At 43.8% G+C, this 16057-nt stretch overlaps 1 protein-coding gene across 1 annotated transcript in view; it reads right to left on the bottom strand.

Moving 5' to 3' along the window:
• The window catches only part of PPP1R42 (protein phosphatase 1 regulatory subunit 42), a 24795-nt gene extending 9049 nt beyond the window's left edge, over positions 1 to 15746 (bottom strand). The window contains exons 1-7 of the mRNA XM_018554208.1: positions 15553 to 15746; positions 10222 to 10388; positions 9995 to 10133; positions 8603 to 8719; positions 1949 to 2066; positions 1663 to 1791; positions 249 to 429 (exon numbers count right to left, since the gene is read on the bottom strand). Of these exons, the coding sequence (XP_018409710.1) occupies positions 249 to 429; positions 1663 to 1791; positions 1949 to 2066; positions 8603 to 8719; positions 9995 to 10133; positions 10222 to 10388; positions 15553 to 15687 (986 nt within the window). The 5' untranslated portion in view covers positions 15688 to 15746. The remainder of the gene's footprint in view (positions 1 to 248; positions 430 to 1662; positions 1792 to 1948; positions 2067 to 8602; positions 8720 to 9994; positions 10134 to 10221; positions 10389 to 15552) is intronic.
• Between the last annotated feature and the right edge of the window lie 311 nt (positions 15747 to 16057).

Here is a 16057-nt window from a genome sequence, read left to right as displayed (position 1 = left end):
CAATAGTCCCCCCTCACTGTCATAACTGCACCTGCCGACACACCAATCCCCTTGCTCTCACCACCCTACCTGACACCCTCCTCCATCCCCAACCTTGTCTGTTCTGGAATGGGCACACGTATGCTAGTTATCCAGGATGATACTAACAGCAGTGCTTTTATCAACCGTAATAATATTGGCACTGATTTTTAACATTATAAGCAAGACAAACCCAATGACATATGCATAGATGAAATGTATTAGCTTACCGAATATCTTCACTGATGTTAATAGTTCTCTTTGTAGTCGGCAAAAGCGATCTTTGCAGTTGGCTTTGTTTGCTCTCACTTAGCATCTTAGCCATGAAGATATAATTTGATTTTTCCTTCTCCAAATATTTTGTGTTCTGATACTGGACAAGAAGAAGAGAGCCAGGATTCTCTAAGTTATCTGTTTTCACAACAAACAAAACAAAAAAATATATGGCTGCATAAATAATCAGATGTGGGAATATAACATTAAGTTCTGCTTCCCTAAAACAAAAACCTTAAGTAACCATGCCGAGGACAATTTATTGCTCAATGGATAGTTTTAGAACGCTTTAAGGACCTATTCACATTTGTCTGTTTTCCTGCAGCAAAACTCCATGAAGATGCACTGCAAGTAGAAATCCCATTATTCTCAATGTGGCAGGTTCACATCTATGCAATGTAGTTAAGTGTGAAAGGGAAAAGTGAGCTATATGTACCCATTTACACCTATACCTGTGCATTATCATGCATGCTGCATGCACACGGAACAGTGTGAATCCAGCCTAAGACACACTGAGCTTCAATAAAAACCTAAGGAAAAGGTCCACATTGTCGCTGTCGCTTTTCTAATTCAAATATGAAGAAGCAGGCAGTGAGCAATTTTCCACTGCCGCTCTGCACTCTACACCAGCCTGCCTATGACATTGAAACAGGAGACATGAGGATCCTTCACCTTAGGTGCGTAGGCACCTAGAGATGTACTTACCTGCAGGAACCTTCAGTCCACTACACTACACCTTAACTCCAGGGCCATTTTGGCCACTTGCTGGTCATTTCAAAGCTTTTCTGTTCTTTCCTACCTCAAACACATTACTTTTGGCACATATTTTAGCCCATCGCCATGATGGGCTCCCAATAGGAAGGTGTGGGTGCAGGATGGGATGGGTAAGCTTCAATACTACAAGGAAGTGTCAGAGCTTTGCCCGATCAAAATAGCCTGGGTTTTGTCCGTGTGGGCAGCAACTGTGGGCTGCTGCATTAATGTGCAGACACCTATAGGTAGGTACTACTCTATTTACTATCTGGGGTTGGCATGAACCCACCCCCCCACACACACCCAGCAGGATAGTTTATCCAGTAATAGTTTGGAAATGTTATTAATCACTTGATAATGCGATTAAACTGTGTCCCACAGCATGATCTGCAGATTGCTAAAAAAATATGCATCGGTGCAGAGGGCAGACAGAGGATAAATAATATGACAGACATGAAATTATGTGGAATATAGAATATGGAAAAGGGAAATGAGGACATTTAAACCAATTCGAAGATAGAATTACCAGCATATACCAATGCCAAATTAATGAGTCAGCATGTACAAGGAACATACACAACTTTCATCAAAATGTATTATCATTAATATCTGACATACATAGCTGGTCGGAGACTAACTGTCCCTCCATGTTTTCTTTTCTGCTTTTCTTTCTGGCATCCCTTGAGGCTTTCCATTTAACCAAGAACTGTCTGGTCATTACTGTTATTTCTTTACCATCCAGGATTTCTGTTAGAATGAGAGTTAGTTATGATCATGATTCCAGCAAAGTAAATAACACTGTAATGACATTGGCCGTATCATTGTTTGGAAAGGTAAAATCTGCCATTCTGGGAAAAGGAAGGTTGAAAGTGGTGTTTTTATATGAATGTTTCTCTTTGTTTACCCAATGTGTTTGAAGTGACAATAACTTTATCTCTGTATTTGGGCTTCTGGCAAATTAGGTTTCCACTCAGATCCATTCTCCATAGCTTTGGCCATTTCCTCAAGACAAACTCCAAGTCCTGTAAAAAACAAACAAACAAAAACAAATAATTCAGTGGGTCCAGGAAAAGCCGCTGTGCTGAGTGACTCCCTCTGTGGCGACTGCAGTGTTTACAGGATCTCCATGGTCCTACCAGGGAAAGTTATATAAACTTACATTGTGCCAAGCAGGACCAATGTAAGTACAGGTGAAACTCGATTAATTAGAATATCGTGCAAAGTTCATTTATTTCACTAATGCAACTTAAAAGGTGAAACTAATATATGAGATAGACTCATTACATGCAAAGCAAGACAATTCAAGCCGTGATTTGTCATAATTGTGATGATTATGGCTTACAGCTCATGAAAACCCCAAGAACCCCAAATCCACAACCTCAAAAAAGTAGAATATTACATGCAATCAATAAAACAAGGATTGTACATAGAACAATATCGGACCTCTGAAAAGTACAAGCATGCATATGTACTCAGTACTTGGTTTGGGCCCCTTTTGCAGCACTTACTGCAATTACTTTTGCACGATATTCTAATTATTCGAGTTTCACCTGTATATATTAATCTCTATAGCTGAGGTTCAGCTTCAACATATTAAAGAGCAATTCCAAGCAACAAGGAAAATCAAACAAATAATAATGCTACTGACTTTAGCTGTGCTAAAGTCAGACATATCACACATTTATTTAGATAAACGTAACTTTAGCCTCGATTTGTGCAATCTACATGGCGAGGGAATTTGTCTGCTTCCTGCAGCCTGTGTCAACCAATCACCCCCTCCGTCCTGGCGTTATCTAAAGCAGGAGTAGGCAAACTTGGCCCTCCAGCTGTCCTATGTCCTGAGAGGCACTTCAAGACTTTGCTAGCCAGAGGCAGGACTCCCAAAGGCAAAGGCTAGATGGGATTTATAGTTTCACCACTGCTGGAGTACCAAGGTTGCCTAACCCTGATCTAAACTAAGACAGACTGACTAATGCTTCTAAGGAACTTTGTAGTACTGAATTCCATATATCTTATGTGAGATACAGCAACAGGATTAAAGTGGGAGTCCATCCGTTCCCGTGCGGCCGGCTCAGTTTATTGTGGGGCGGGAAGGGGTGTGGCGGTACATTGAAGTGAATGGCACCGCAGCCACACCCTCAGGTCGCAATGCGATCGGCCACACGGGAAGGCAAAGCACATCAATGCCTGCGGTCTGCTCCGGTCAGAAAAAAATGTGCTTGCAGCATTTTTCTGACCAGACCTGACCAGACCGCAGGCATTGATGTGCCTTGAGTTCACGTGCGGCCAGAGGGCGTGGCTGCGGTGCCATTTACTTCAATGCACCACTACACCATCCCTCCCGGCCCTCAACAAACTGAGCCGGTCACAATGCGATCCAGTCGGTCTCGGCCACGATCCTTCCGGAATGCACTGTGGATGGTGTGAACGAGGCCTCAATGTTGTGAATTTTGTATATTATGCTTTTTCTTAGTAAAGAACAAAAATAAGTGTATCCTCCAGGATGGCTACATACCATGCAATTCACTTTTGACTGAAGCATACAATTAACGGTAACTCCAGGCAAACAGCTAAATACTCCGATCAAATACATAAAAGGGGATGTTTTACCTGCCAAAGGATTTGTATTTCTGTCCATCCAGTTCTAAGATTTACAAAGCTCTGCCACACAAAACAGCTGAATTGTCTCTGCTGCAGTTCAGAAACAGTTACAGGTCTCCTCCCCACCCTATGACTGGCCAGAGAAAGGAGAAGCAGTAGACCGATAAACTCATCTTTCTGTCACTCTGCTTGCTCTCTCCTCCTATCAACATACCCCTTGCACTGCAGCACAACTAACTGGCTCCTTCTGCTGCCCTCAGTCTGAGCTCTACTGTACAGGGGACTGCAAAAGGCTGATACCAAGTCAAATTTAGATACTTACACTGCTTACATTTAAAAATGCATTCCAGGATGTGATTAGGAATAGAAAGCTGCATTCATTTGTGCCTTTCATATCTGCCTAGAAAGAGTTCAGCGTTAAACAAACAATGGTATGTGACCCCCATCCTATGTTTTATGGGGGATAGTAGGGATGGTGCAGCAGGTTGTTCCTGGTGTATTAGCAGGCATAACCTGTGGTGAACTACGTGTGCTACAGGAAGTTAACAAACAGGCTATAAAGCGGGATGCTTAGGAGCTTTGCCCTCTGACTCCCCAACGTTTTTCTAAGTTTGTTAAGGCCTGGTTCACACCTGAACGTTTTGTAGCGCATTCAACGCTCGACGAACGCTCTACAAAACGCTCAAAAATATAAATCCCATTGTATTCAATGGTCTCGTTCCCACCGTGGCGTATTTCCGGCCGTCCCTAACGCGCTACAAAACGGCCCACGCCTGAAAAGGTACATGTACTACTTTGGGCCGTTTTGTTGCGCGTTTCCATTGGGATACAGCCAAGTAGCCTTCGGAAACGCGCGTTTGTCCCGCGACTTTTTTACCGCGAATCGCGGTAAAAAACGTGCGCCGGTCGAGCGACAGACGCGCATATGCAATACGCCTAGGTGTGAACGAGCCTTAAGGCTGGGTTCACACCTAGGCGTATTTAATATGCGCATTTGTCGCGTCGCACGTTTTTACCGCGATTCGCGGTAAAAAACCCCTGCGACAAACGCCCGTTTCCGAGGGCTACTTGGCTGTATCCCAATGGAAATGCGAGACCAAAACGCCCCAAAGAAGTACATGTACTTCTTTGGGCGTAGGCCGTTTTGTATCCCGTTCGGACGGGCGGAAATACGGCAAGGTGTGAACCAGACCCATTGAATACAATGGGATTTAGATGTTTGAGCGTTTTGTAGAGCGTTCGTCGAGTGTTGAACGCGCTACAAAACATTCAGGTGTGAACCAGGCCTCAGTCTCCATATGGGCAGACAGTGTGCACTGAATCTCCAGGTACAGTCACGATACAGCTGCTATGGCTGGTCTCTAAATCATAAAGCTACCCCATGGAATATGACAGTATCCTCATAACATCACTGCTTCCAGTTGAACAAGCTGGAGTACTTGCACCAGGTCACTAAATCCATTTACACAAAGGCTTTTAGGTACACGTTAAATAGGACTGCATTTAATAAAAAGGACATCTGCCTTCTGAATTCTATACAATGCTAATTATGAAGTGGTACTTAAAAAAGAAAAGAGAGCTTTGGTTATGAGCAATACATAAAACTATGTCCCGCAGTCAGTGTCATTTTCCCTGACCTCACACTTCTAATTTTCACAACATATACTTAAAGAAAAATAGTTGTGTTTATTTTTGTGGTTCTTAGATTAATAATGTTCATCAGGGAAAGGAGAAAGTCATACATTACAAAGAAACGCACAATTTGTAGCACCAGCCTTTGATAAATCTATTGCTACTCTGAAGCATTTTTTACTAACTGCTACTCACTTGATAAATGACCCAGAACATGCTGGTCGCGGTGTATGTTTATCTTAGAATACTCTAATCCTATGGTGAAATATGATTACTTCTTTGGACACGCTCTAGTTGTTTATTGCCTTCCTGTCTCTAATAAAGTGCTCTCACTTTCCAGCCTTTCAATAACTATTACTAGAGGGACCAGCGTCTTTTTATGCAGGCTCTACTTGATAAATGATCATGTCACAGCATCACTTAGAAGTTACTAAGAAATCACAAGTTATACACAAGGGATGTAACACTGGCAATAGCCTTCTCCCCTCCTAATACTGCCCATTATGAACTTGCAACTGAACAATGGAGTGTAATCTTTATTGGAAAAATTCTTAACTTGGGATCCTTAACTAGGACTTCAGACAGCAATTTGTCACCAGTTTGACGGCTTGTCATAATCTCTGTGGGAAAAGAAAATCTATATGTTGTACCCTGGCCACTGCTAAGACAGAAAGAAAATGAATTCATCTTTTCATGATGCTCTTCCCATAATCAATACAGGACAGAGTTTGAATACATTAAAGTCATAATGATGATAAAGCTGTCTAAGTGGTAACTGGACAGCGTGACCTTAAAAAAAGTGGATACAATGAAATTAACACTTACATTTACATTTTTACAGGAAACAGAAAAACATACTCAGCTACAACACAACCTTGTACCCCAATACATCTAACTCTGTAAGTGGAATAGTACATGGTTGCAAGCTATATTTTCTTTGGAAATGGTGATCTGGAGAAAAAAATGGAACGTCAGCCAAAGCTTTTGTCTATTTTTTTTGTTTTGTTTGATGCAGAGAAGGCTTAAAGCAGAACTCCAGGCACATCTATTCTTAAAGGAGAACTATGGGGTTAAGTCTTTTCCCCATAGTTCTCCTTAGGGTAACGGGAGGACACAAACTAGCGTCCTCCCGTCACCCTAGGCTCAGTATACCGCAAGCTGTAGCTCACAGTATACTCAGACGCCGCAGTATACCGCGAGCTGCTGCTCGTGGTATACTGAGACGCCGAAGCTGAAGCGGATCCTGACAATTGTGCCGGGATCGGCCCAGCTGCGTGACTGACAGCTGGCTCTGCCTATCTAAAGGCAGAGCCAGTTGTACCCGCCCCCTCCCCCGTACGTTCCACCAGTCAGCGCTGGCGGATCGGAGCGGGGGGAATCCAGCCCCTCCCCTGTCACGGCAGAGAGCTGTGACAGGATCGAGAGGCGATCGAACGCCGGTATGTGTTGCTCACCTCCCGATCTACTGAGCCGACCTGTGACAGTCTTATTGTCACAGGTCAGCTAGAACTATGAGGTGAGTGAAAAGCACTCACCTCATAGTTCTCCTTTAACCCTTTCTGTAGGGATACCCCTGCACTGCAAAGGTTAAGTGTTCGTTTTGTCTAGGAAGCTAAAATAATAATGTTATACTCACCCGAACCGAAATCTCAGCTTGCTCTTAGACAGGTCCCTACAGTCCCGCTCCCCTTTCACTCCAGTAGTCTAACGTTTTATACAGTGTATAGAACGTGAGGAAGCCAAGGGAAATTCCATCGCTGAGACAGGCTGGAGGGAGTGGTTTAGGAGGATCACATGAGTATATCTGTATATTGCAGTCAGAATACCTCTCCCATTAGGTCTTTTCCTAGTGACCACACAGAAAGTGAGGGGAATATCCACCACAGGGACAATAAACACCTGAATGAGGCTCTAACCCTACCCCACTCTAGCCAAAACAAACCAAAAGGTTCTCATTTCAGTTCCACTTTATACTTCTAGTTCTCCTGGGGGCTGCTCTATTAGGTTAAGTGGACATAGAGTAAAATAACATAAAGGTTGTTGATTTAAATACACAGATCACCCCACAGAAGGTTACTTAGCTTGCCTGTGCTTTCTCTGGGTGATGGAAGGCTTGGAGCCGGGGAAGTCCAAGATCCCATAGCGCAGCCCTCTTGGTAATTACCCCCAACTTGAAGGCTAGAGTGTGTGCTACATTATCTCTGGTATATGCTGTATCTTAATTTTACAATTCTAGACAAGTAGAGGAGATAAAGGAAGGCTCTCCATACAGCCAAGGCGTCAGCAAATACTAGTGGGGGGCACACTGCAGTGTCCCATGGCTCGGAGCCACCATCATCCATAGTAAAGCTATGGTAAGGTAGGACACCACGTGAGAGGGCAATAACCGCTGTATATTTAAAGTATATAAGTTATTGGTTTATAATGTTTCTTAAAAATTCAGGAGTGATCTTGAGATAACTGCCGCACAGGCCGGTGTGCGCAAGCGCACACTGCCTGTTCAGCATTGCGGCCATCTGTAGTACAATCTGCCTGTCCAAGATGGGCAGATCGTACGTTTTTTTAATTACCTTACAACCATCGCAAGACAAAAGTCTTGCGATGGTCGTAAGGTGTATGGCCAGGTTTAGAATGGTGTCCGAGAGCAAAGCTAGGCTTGGACTTCACTCTCAACTTTCCTAGATTCTAAAAACATGTTAAACTCTCTCTGGGAATCTTTTTAAATGGACTTTTAAGGATATGACAACACAATTAGCTAACACAAGGCATATACCGGCAGATCAAGATGAAAATAATACAATTTTGCATACTGGTTATCTAAAAACACTGTGGGAAAGAAAACTAAAGTGTCTGTTTCGGCCAGAGCAATCAGCCTGATTACAACCACTTTGTCTGTGGGACAGAAAGAAAAATCAGGGATGGAATGCTATAGGTGGAATAGTATTTTTTCGTTCCATTAGTTTATACTGTTTCTGCAAACATCTTATACTGTATTATCTTAATCTGCCCAATCGACATCTACTATGGCAGGCACTTATACTGAAACACTACTGAACCCACTGCCAGCAAAGCATAGAAGCGAGAGAATGGCTGCCATGTGGCAGACTACTGTTTCTCCTCTTTGTGTCTTGCATCCTACCACTTCTGTCTAATTACATCTATAACCCCACTTCTCCCTTATGACTTTATAGATGGAACCCCCTTTCCATGCAGCCAAAAATGTGATGGAAGGTAAGTTATTCAATGTTTTCTAGTCAATATGAAAAAATAAAGATGTTTTCCATATACTTATACCATATCCTTTGTTTCCAGAACTGATCATTACCTTAATATCTGTAAGATGATTGTCCATTGCCACAAGCTGAGTCAGATTTTCCAACACCGCAAGTTCCTTCAGTTCATCAATATTGTTATTGCTGATATTCAGCACACAGAGAGATGTCTGCAGAGACAGATTATTCACTTTAACAGTAGCAATAGGCACTAAGAGGTAGATGAATTGTGCATGCATATCCATATAACTGAAAATCCCAGCACCTGCTGCATGTTCATATCACAAGAAACCCCAGAACCAGCTGCATGATCATATCACAGGAAACCCCAGTACCTGCTGCATGTCCATATCACAAGAAACCCCAGCACCAATTGCATGTCCATATCACAAGAAACCCCAGCACCAACTGCATGTCCATATCACAAGAAACCCCAGCACCAACTGCATGTCCATATGACAAGAAACCCCAGCACCAGCTGCATGTCCATATCACAAGGAATACCAGAAACAGCTGAATGTCCATATCACAAGAAACCCCAGCACCAACTTCATGTCCATATCACAGGAAACCCTAGAACCATCTGCATGTCCATATGACAAGGAACCCCAGAAACAGCTGAATGTCCATATCACAGGAAACCCCAGTACCAACTGCATGTCCATATCACAGGAAACCCCAACACCAACTGCATGTCCCAATCACAGGAAACCCCAGAACCAGCTACATGTCCATGTCCAGGGATGCACAGATACTTTTCGAGTACCAGTGCCGATACTTGGCATTTTCATGAGAACTACCAGGGTTGCAGAGGTTGCAGCTGGGACCTGGCTCTGGCGCTCCACCACTGTCCTGAAATCATTAGTCTGTATTGTTTTATAAAAACTGTCACATGACAATAAACAAAAATGTATCAATACTCATACTTGTAAGTACTCGGCAAGTACCAGTACTCGTACTCGCAAAACTGGTATGGGTGCATCCCTTTATTTATATTTATAAAAACAAAATCGTACATTAAAACAGAGATGTACAAATCCCAGGAGCTCCGTGTGCTCCTTACAAATGAAGGCTGCCTCCTAATTTTTGAATTTTTCTCTAGTGTAGTCTTGGAGCTCAAAAGTATCGGTACATGTACTCGTACTTTTACCGAGTACTGTACTTGGTATCTGTGCAACCCTAAAATTTACATTGGAAAACTGCTGTTACACATTTTGGAACAAGAAAATATCATACATAGCGCACTCTGTCTGACTGGCCTATCCAATGAGGTAAAGAATAAAGATCAGTTTGCAAAGTGATGTAAACCATAACAACCCCTTACTGTTCTTATTAAATATATGACTGATATCCAATCGATTGCTACAAGTTGCTTTATCATGCTCTTTGCCTTACAGAACAAAGTGTGTGGCATATTGAATATGAATGGCAATATGAATACTTACAGATATAAAATGGAGTGTTCTAGGATCAAACAGTAGCCTCTCTCCTGGTGGGATATGCTGACTCTCAAGGTGCAGTTCCCTCAGTTCATGAAGACCCTCTAAACCTTCAACCACAGTGAGATAATTGCCACCCAGGTATCTGCAGAAAAATGTTTATTCCAGAATGATACTACTCAACAGATTCAAAGCTGGAAGCTGAAACACCGTGGTATAGCACTGCAACTTACAGCTTTTCAAGTCTTCTTAGCCCACTCAGGTTTTCTATGGTGGATAGACAATTATTCTGGAGGTACAGGTGTGTTAGGTTTGTGGCAAATCCAAGATTTCCAATTTGACTGATGTTGTTGTCATACAGGTATAAAACTGTGAGGTTTCTGCACATGGACAGATCCTCCTGGAAAAGAAATGCAGTGTCATATCTGGACTTTTTGTAGGTGGTGATACAAATGGAACTCATTTAATTCCACGTTACGAAGTCAACACTGCTCTTTGCCATATGGTACTGTAAGCCCTGGCCAATGTAGTGATCCAGGGGATGTGTCCTTAGTAACCAATTCATTTTGAGAATGAGGTATAAAACTGTTCGGAATGCTGATTAAACAAAGCAGATTACCAATGGCCCAGAGCATTTAGAAAGGAATAATTTAAATCCCTGATACATGTCCATTAACATCTCCTAGAAGCACAACATTCAAGAAATGTCTTTTTGGAAGCTCCAGACAGTACTGCTCCTGATCTATCTCTGACCTCCCGGCCGACATCAACACTCCAGGTATGGCAGACATCAGTGCTGGTGTCATGTCTCCATCCACAGTGTTTATGCTGAGCCATTCACAAAAGCAACCTGTGATGATGCTGTGGGTGTGTGTTTTAGTGAATGGCCAAGATGGAGGTGGAGACAGGACACCAGCACTGCTATCACACCTGCAATGCTGTGGTCAGTGGTAGCTGTACTATATCAAGCATCCAATAGATGGAGATTTGCCAGTGGCCAGTGTCACTGTGGGAGGAGATGAGGGGAACCTCCTTAGGGCCCATTGCGTTGTGATTCGGTTTTCTATGGATGCTAATGGAAGGGCACCAAAAAATGAATGAGTGCTAATGGGGCTAGTTCACACCGCTCTGTTCCGTTGAGTTACGTTGCGCTGAAAAAAGTATAACATGCACTACTTTTTTCAGCACAACTTAACACAACAGATCAGGTGTGAACTAGTCCTATTCACACCCATTCATTTTTCGGTGTCCTTCCGTTAGCATCCGTTGTAAAATGGATTGTAATTAATCGGAAGGAAATCAGAAGGTACAATTGACCCTCGGTTGACTGGAGATTTCCTTCAAATTTTTGGTGTGAATGCACCTTTAATAAAGACACGGACAACTGTAACAACTCACTAACATCCTTGCATTTTACAAAAAGTCGCATTTTATTGCTATGTGGTTGTGTTTCTCTTAGAGAAGTTTTTTTGTTCACTTTCTGTCTCAATTACCTTTTTAAATGGAAGTCTCCTTTAACATAAGTGAACTTTTAACAGAGGGTTCAACCTTTCCTTACCCTTCTACCAAAAAAAAGTTATGCTGAAGTTCCATTTTAAACTTTGTGGCAATGTAAAACAATTTAAGTTTACACAGTGTTTTCACTCATTGCCTGGAGTTGCCCTTTATATCTGAGAACTACAACATTTTCTTTGTCTTACGTAATTTGTTACAAAGAGCAGTATTTATGTTTATCAAGGTTTGTAGTCCCTCAGTGAAAGCACTGAATGTCACCTGAAGTGCAACGTGGACAGTCTCCTAAGACAATGTCAAACACATCAAATTAACTTCTGTAAAATCCCAGAAATAACAGGAAAAGTCTACTGACAGAGGTGAACAAGCCACAGTGAACACACCAATTACCACTTAAAGTGTTGTTCTATTACATGAAGAAAGGAAAAAACCTCAAATGTTCAGGCGTCACTATAATGCATTGTGAAGGAAGACTGAAAGATGAGGTGTCTTGGGAACACATGCCTGCAAGAACTATGAAGAGGAATCTGCACGAGCGCATACAGTCCACACATACATATATACACAGCTTGTATGCTCTGTACAATGAATGCATTTACACTGCCGACAATTGTCTTTTTTTGTCTTTTCAAATGTGTTCATATAAAAGAAGCCCCATTTTGTTTTTTTCTTTCATTTATATAGTAGTGTAATAATGTGCATTGTAGTAAGGCAGATTTATTTTGAATGGGCTGCCAACATGCCACAATGGATATATTATAACCAGCACACCACAACACACAGATGAATCACCTCTGTTTGTTGTGGTTGGTAAAATGCAGGTCTGATGTGGTGTGTTGTTTAAAAGGAATGGCACCTTCTCCTGGGTCGCGGCCCTCTATGCCTCACCCCAGGCCAAGCTTAAGTACTGTGGCTTTGAATCATCCCTGTTCCCGATAGCGCGCGGCACCCGCCAAGGTTGTCCCCTATCGCCCATCCTTTTTGCCCTCGCCCTTGAGCCATTGGCAGAATACATTAGAACCAACCCTGATATTCAGGGCCTTGAGGTGGCGGGAACTCACCACAAAATATCCCTCTTCGCTGATGATGTCCTCCTGTCTCTGACAAATCCCTTCCTCTCCCTCCCGAATCTCTTTAAGGCACTCTCAGACTTCGCACTCATCTCGGACCTAAAGGTCAACCAATCCAAATCCCAAGCTCTTAATGTCTCCTTGACGCCCGCAACACTAGCCACACTCAAGCTCTCCTTCCCGTTTACCTGGACTCCATCTCTAAAATACTTGGGCATTCGCCTGACCCCGACCTATGACACTCTATACGAAGCCAACATCCCCCCCCTTCTGAAATCTCTCACTAATTTACTGGTCTCCTGGCAGAGATTTCCCATCTCATGGATAGGGAGGATCCATGCAGTGAAGATGACCTTCCTGCCTAAGTTGCTCTACGTGTTTCGGACCCTGCCGATTCCCATCCCTGGCCATATCTTCCGCATTCTCCAACGCAGGATACTCGCGTTCATCTGGGGCAACTCCCGTCCCCGACTCAACCGAAAACTGCTATATCGCCCCAAGCTTTGTGGCGGTCTGGCAGTTCCTGATCTTCGCGCGTACTATACGGCTGCCACCATTGCCCCCCTAGCCCTCTTACACTCAACGGCCGAGCTCCCGCTTTGGGCGTGTTTGGACATGGTGGACTGTCATCCCCTGCCCCTCACGTCCCTGCTATGGCTATCCCAGACCGATCGCCCTACTACTCTCAGCCCAATCCTTAAACACTCCCTGAAGGTGTGGGACGGAGTTCGGTACTCCGGCAACCTGATGTCGCCTCATCTCCCTTTACTACCCTGGCTCAACTCTCCATTATTCCCCCCTGGTGTCAGTGACCCTCACTCGTTCGCTTGGTGGTCTCGCAACGATCTGACCACTGTTCACTCCCTAATCTCGCTCTCGGGCGTGAAGTCGTTCCAGCAGCTCCGTGCCAATAGATCCATCCCCCTTCGGGAATGGTTCCGCTACACCCAAATAAGCCACTTTATTAATTCGCTCCTGAAAAACACCTCAGCTCCATCGAGAATGACCCTATTCGAGCACTGCTGCAACTCAGATCCGCACGCCCCAGGTGTCATTTCTTTGATCTACTCTTCTCTGGTGACTTCCGCATCTACCACCCTTGCCCCCTATCAACGTCAGTGGCATGAGGAACTGGGCAGATCTCTAACTTCTGAGGACTGGCAGCATACCTGGTCAGCGGTGGCCCGTTGCTCCCGCAATGTACTTGCACTCGAGAACTCCTACAAAGTGATGTACCGTTGGTATTACACGCCTGCCCGTCTGGCGAAATTCATTCCCTCCTACTCTCCGCACTGCTTCCGGGGCTGTGGCGCACCGGGCACCATGATCCACATTTGGTGGACGTGCCCCCGGGCGGCACACCTCTGGAATCGGGTCTACGACTTACTCAACTCTCTTTTTCAACTCACCTTACCAAAGGAACCGTGCGAGGCATTGCTGCTACAGCCAGTTCCGCAGTTATCTCGTTACCAGAAGCACCTTGTGTCCCACATCTTTGTCGCCACCAAAATGACAATCGCCAGAGCGTGGAAAACCCCGACTCTGAGCTTCAGGGAAGTCAAAAATCGCATAGATGATATACTGGTCAATGAGAAACTGACTGCGGTTCTGTCCGACACCCATGACCGCTTCCTACTGATTTGGCAACCTTGGATCGATTACTCTAAGCCACCGTCCTTCGATCCGCAGCTTCTCTCCATTTAGAGGCTCTGTACTTCCCACCCCCTCCTGGTCCCCCTCCCTAGCCCACCACCCTCCCTTGTCCTACTCCCCTCTTGTTCTTTCCTATTCCCGGTCTCTCCCTCCTTCTCTACTTCCCTGCCCTCTTCCTTTAACCCCTCTGTTGCTCTCCCTACACCGATCTGTGCTGTTTGACGTCCCCCGTACCATCTGCACCGGATGTCTTGGTGTAGGGGACCGTCTACCTCCTTGCTCTCTACTCCATTATACCCAGGGTCCGGACCTGATAAGCCCCCCCTATGATGCTCCTTTTCATGTCATCTTAGGTCCTACCCACTATAACTGGACAGCACTACCCTCTTTATACGCCTATAATGATCTTTGACGCTTGTTTCGTTGATTGGTTTTACAGTTTGCAGGGCGCTGCACAATGTTATGACTGCATACTTTCAATTTGTGTTCCTTGTTGCGGGGCTTGCATGCCCTATTTCTGTTCTCTTATTGATTGTAACCTTTATGTGAAAACAAAAATTATAAAAAACAAATAAAACCTTTGTGAAAGAAAAATCAATAAAAACTTTGTGAAAGAAAAGGAATGGCACCTAAAAACACACCAAATACATGACAGCATCAAATGCGTATTACTGTTTCTTACTGCAATACAACGGTCTTAATCCAGCCTTACAGATTTAATACCATGCATGCTATTAGACATGTATTCCAGAATGGCCACATGAGCAGCTTCACAAAAAGTCGATGCAAAGAGGGTTAAGGTCATCAGAATTTTTTAATGACAAAACAATTGACTGGTCAGAGTATGGGTTAGTTTTTTTTTTCACTCTATACAGGGACCTGTAGGTAGCTTAGGTCAAAACCGGATTAGAAAACTCAATATGAGAAAAGAGATAACATTTTTCTCCGGTTTTGATAAATTCCCCTCATAGTTTATTATTTTTAGAGGGCTGCTGTTCCAAGCAGCGGTGTATTTACCTTTGCTGCTGCCCTAGGCAAGGCAGCAACGCCCTATCGGCGGGTCAGTCCGGGGGGGGGGTGTGCAGCTTTGCCCTAGGCAAGGCAGCATCGCCGCCCTCAGCGAATCTGCCGCTCCAGGCAAACGACTTGTTTGCCTCGCGGCAGATACGCCCCTGGTTCCAAGTATCATTCACATTCACTTGTAATTGATACATAGGGACACATATAAAACTGTGGCTTGTATATGGGTGCATGGAGCCCACGGAAGTCATATTTCAGAAAAAAAAAGCATAAAACTATATCTTCCATTCACAGCACAGTGGTACTTACCACATAGTCAATGTTTTTATTTGAAAAATTCAGATGAGTCACTCTCTTCAAGTATTGGGCTACGGACTCATCTTTCCGGCTGCGAAGGTGACTGCTTGTTCTTGCAATGAGATCAACCGATAGACGGACCATCATTGCCTAAATGGTTCAACAGCTTGGAAGAGTATGATTCTCTAGTATGTATCCTTCATCATTTTCCTGGAGAGACATAAACATGAAACATGTCATTGTTTAGCTTTGTTTTACCCTTTGCCTGTACCATGATTAATAAAATAAGACCTATAAAATGCACTTCTATCACAAGTATATATAATATATACAATAATCATTAACTGCATCTTACAATTTTAAAATGTCAACTTTTAAACTGTGTGGTTTAATTGGATGACTATCACTCTATCATTCAGTGGTAGACCTAAGGAACAAAGGGCCCTAATTAAATGAAATAACAGCACCATGTGTGCAGTTACCCCCGTACCCATCCCACCACTCTGCCCTTCCCCCG

The sequence above is a fragment of the Nanorana parkeri genome, unplaced genomic scaffold, assembly GCF_000935625.1.
Source record: "Nanorana parkeri isolate BGI_ZX_2015 unplaced genomic scaffold, ASM93562v1 scaffold147, whole genome shotgun sequence".
Taxonomy (NCBI): domain Eukaryota; kingdom Metazoa; phylum Chordata; class Amphibia; order Anura; family Dicroglossidae; genus Nanorana; species Nanorana parkeri.
The sequence above is the reverse complement of the archived record's forward strand: the minus strand, read 5'-3'. Positions and strand labels throughout refer to the sequence as shown.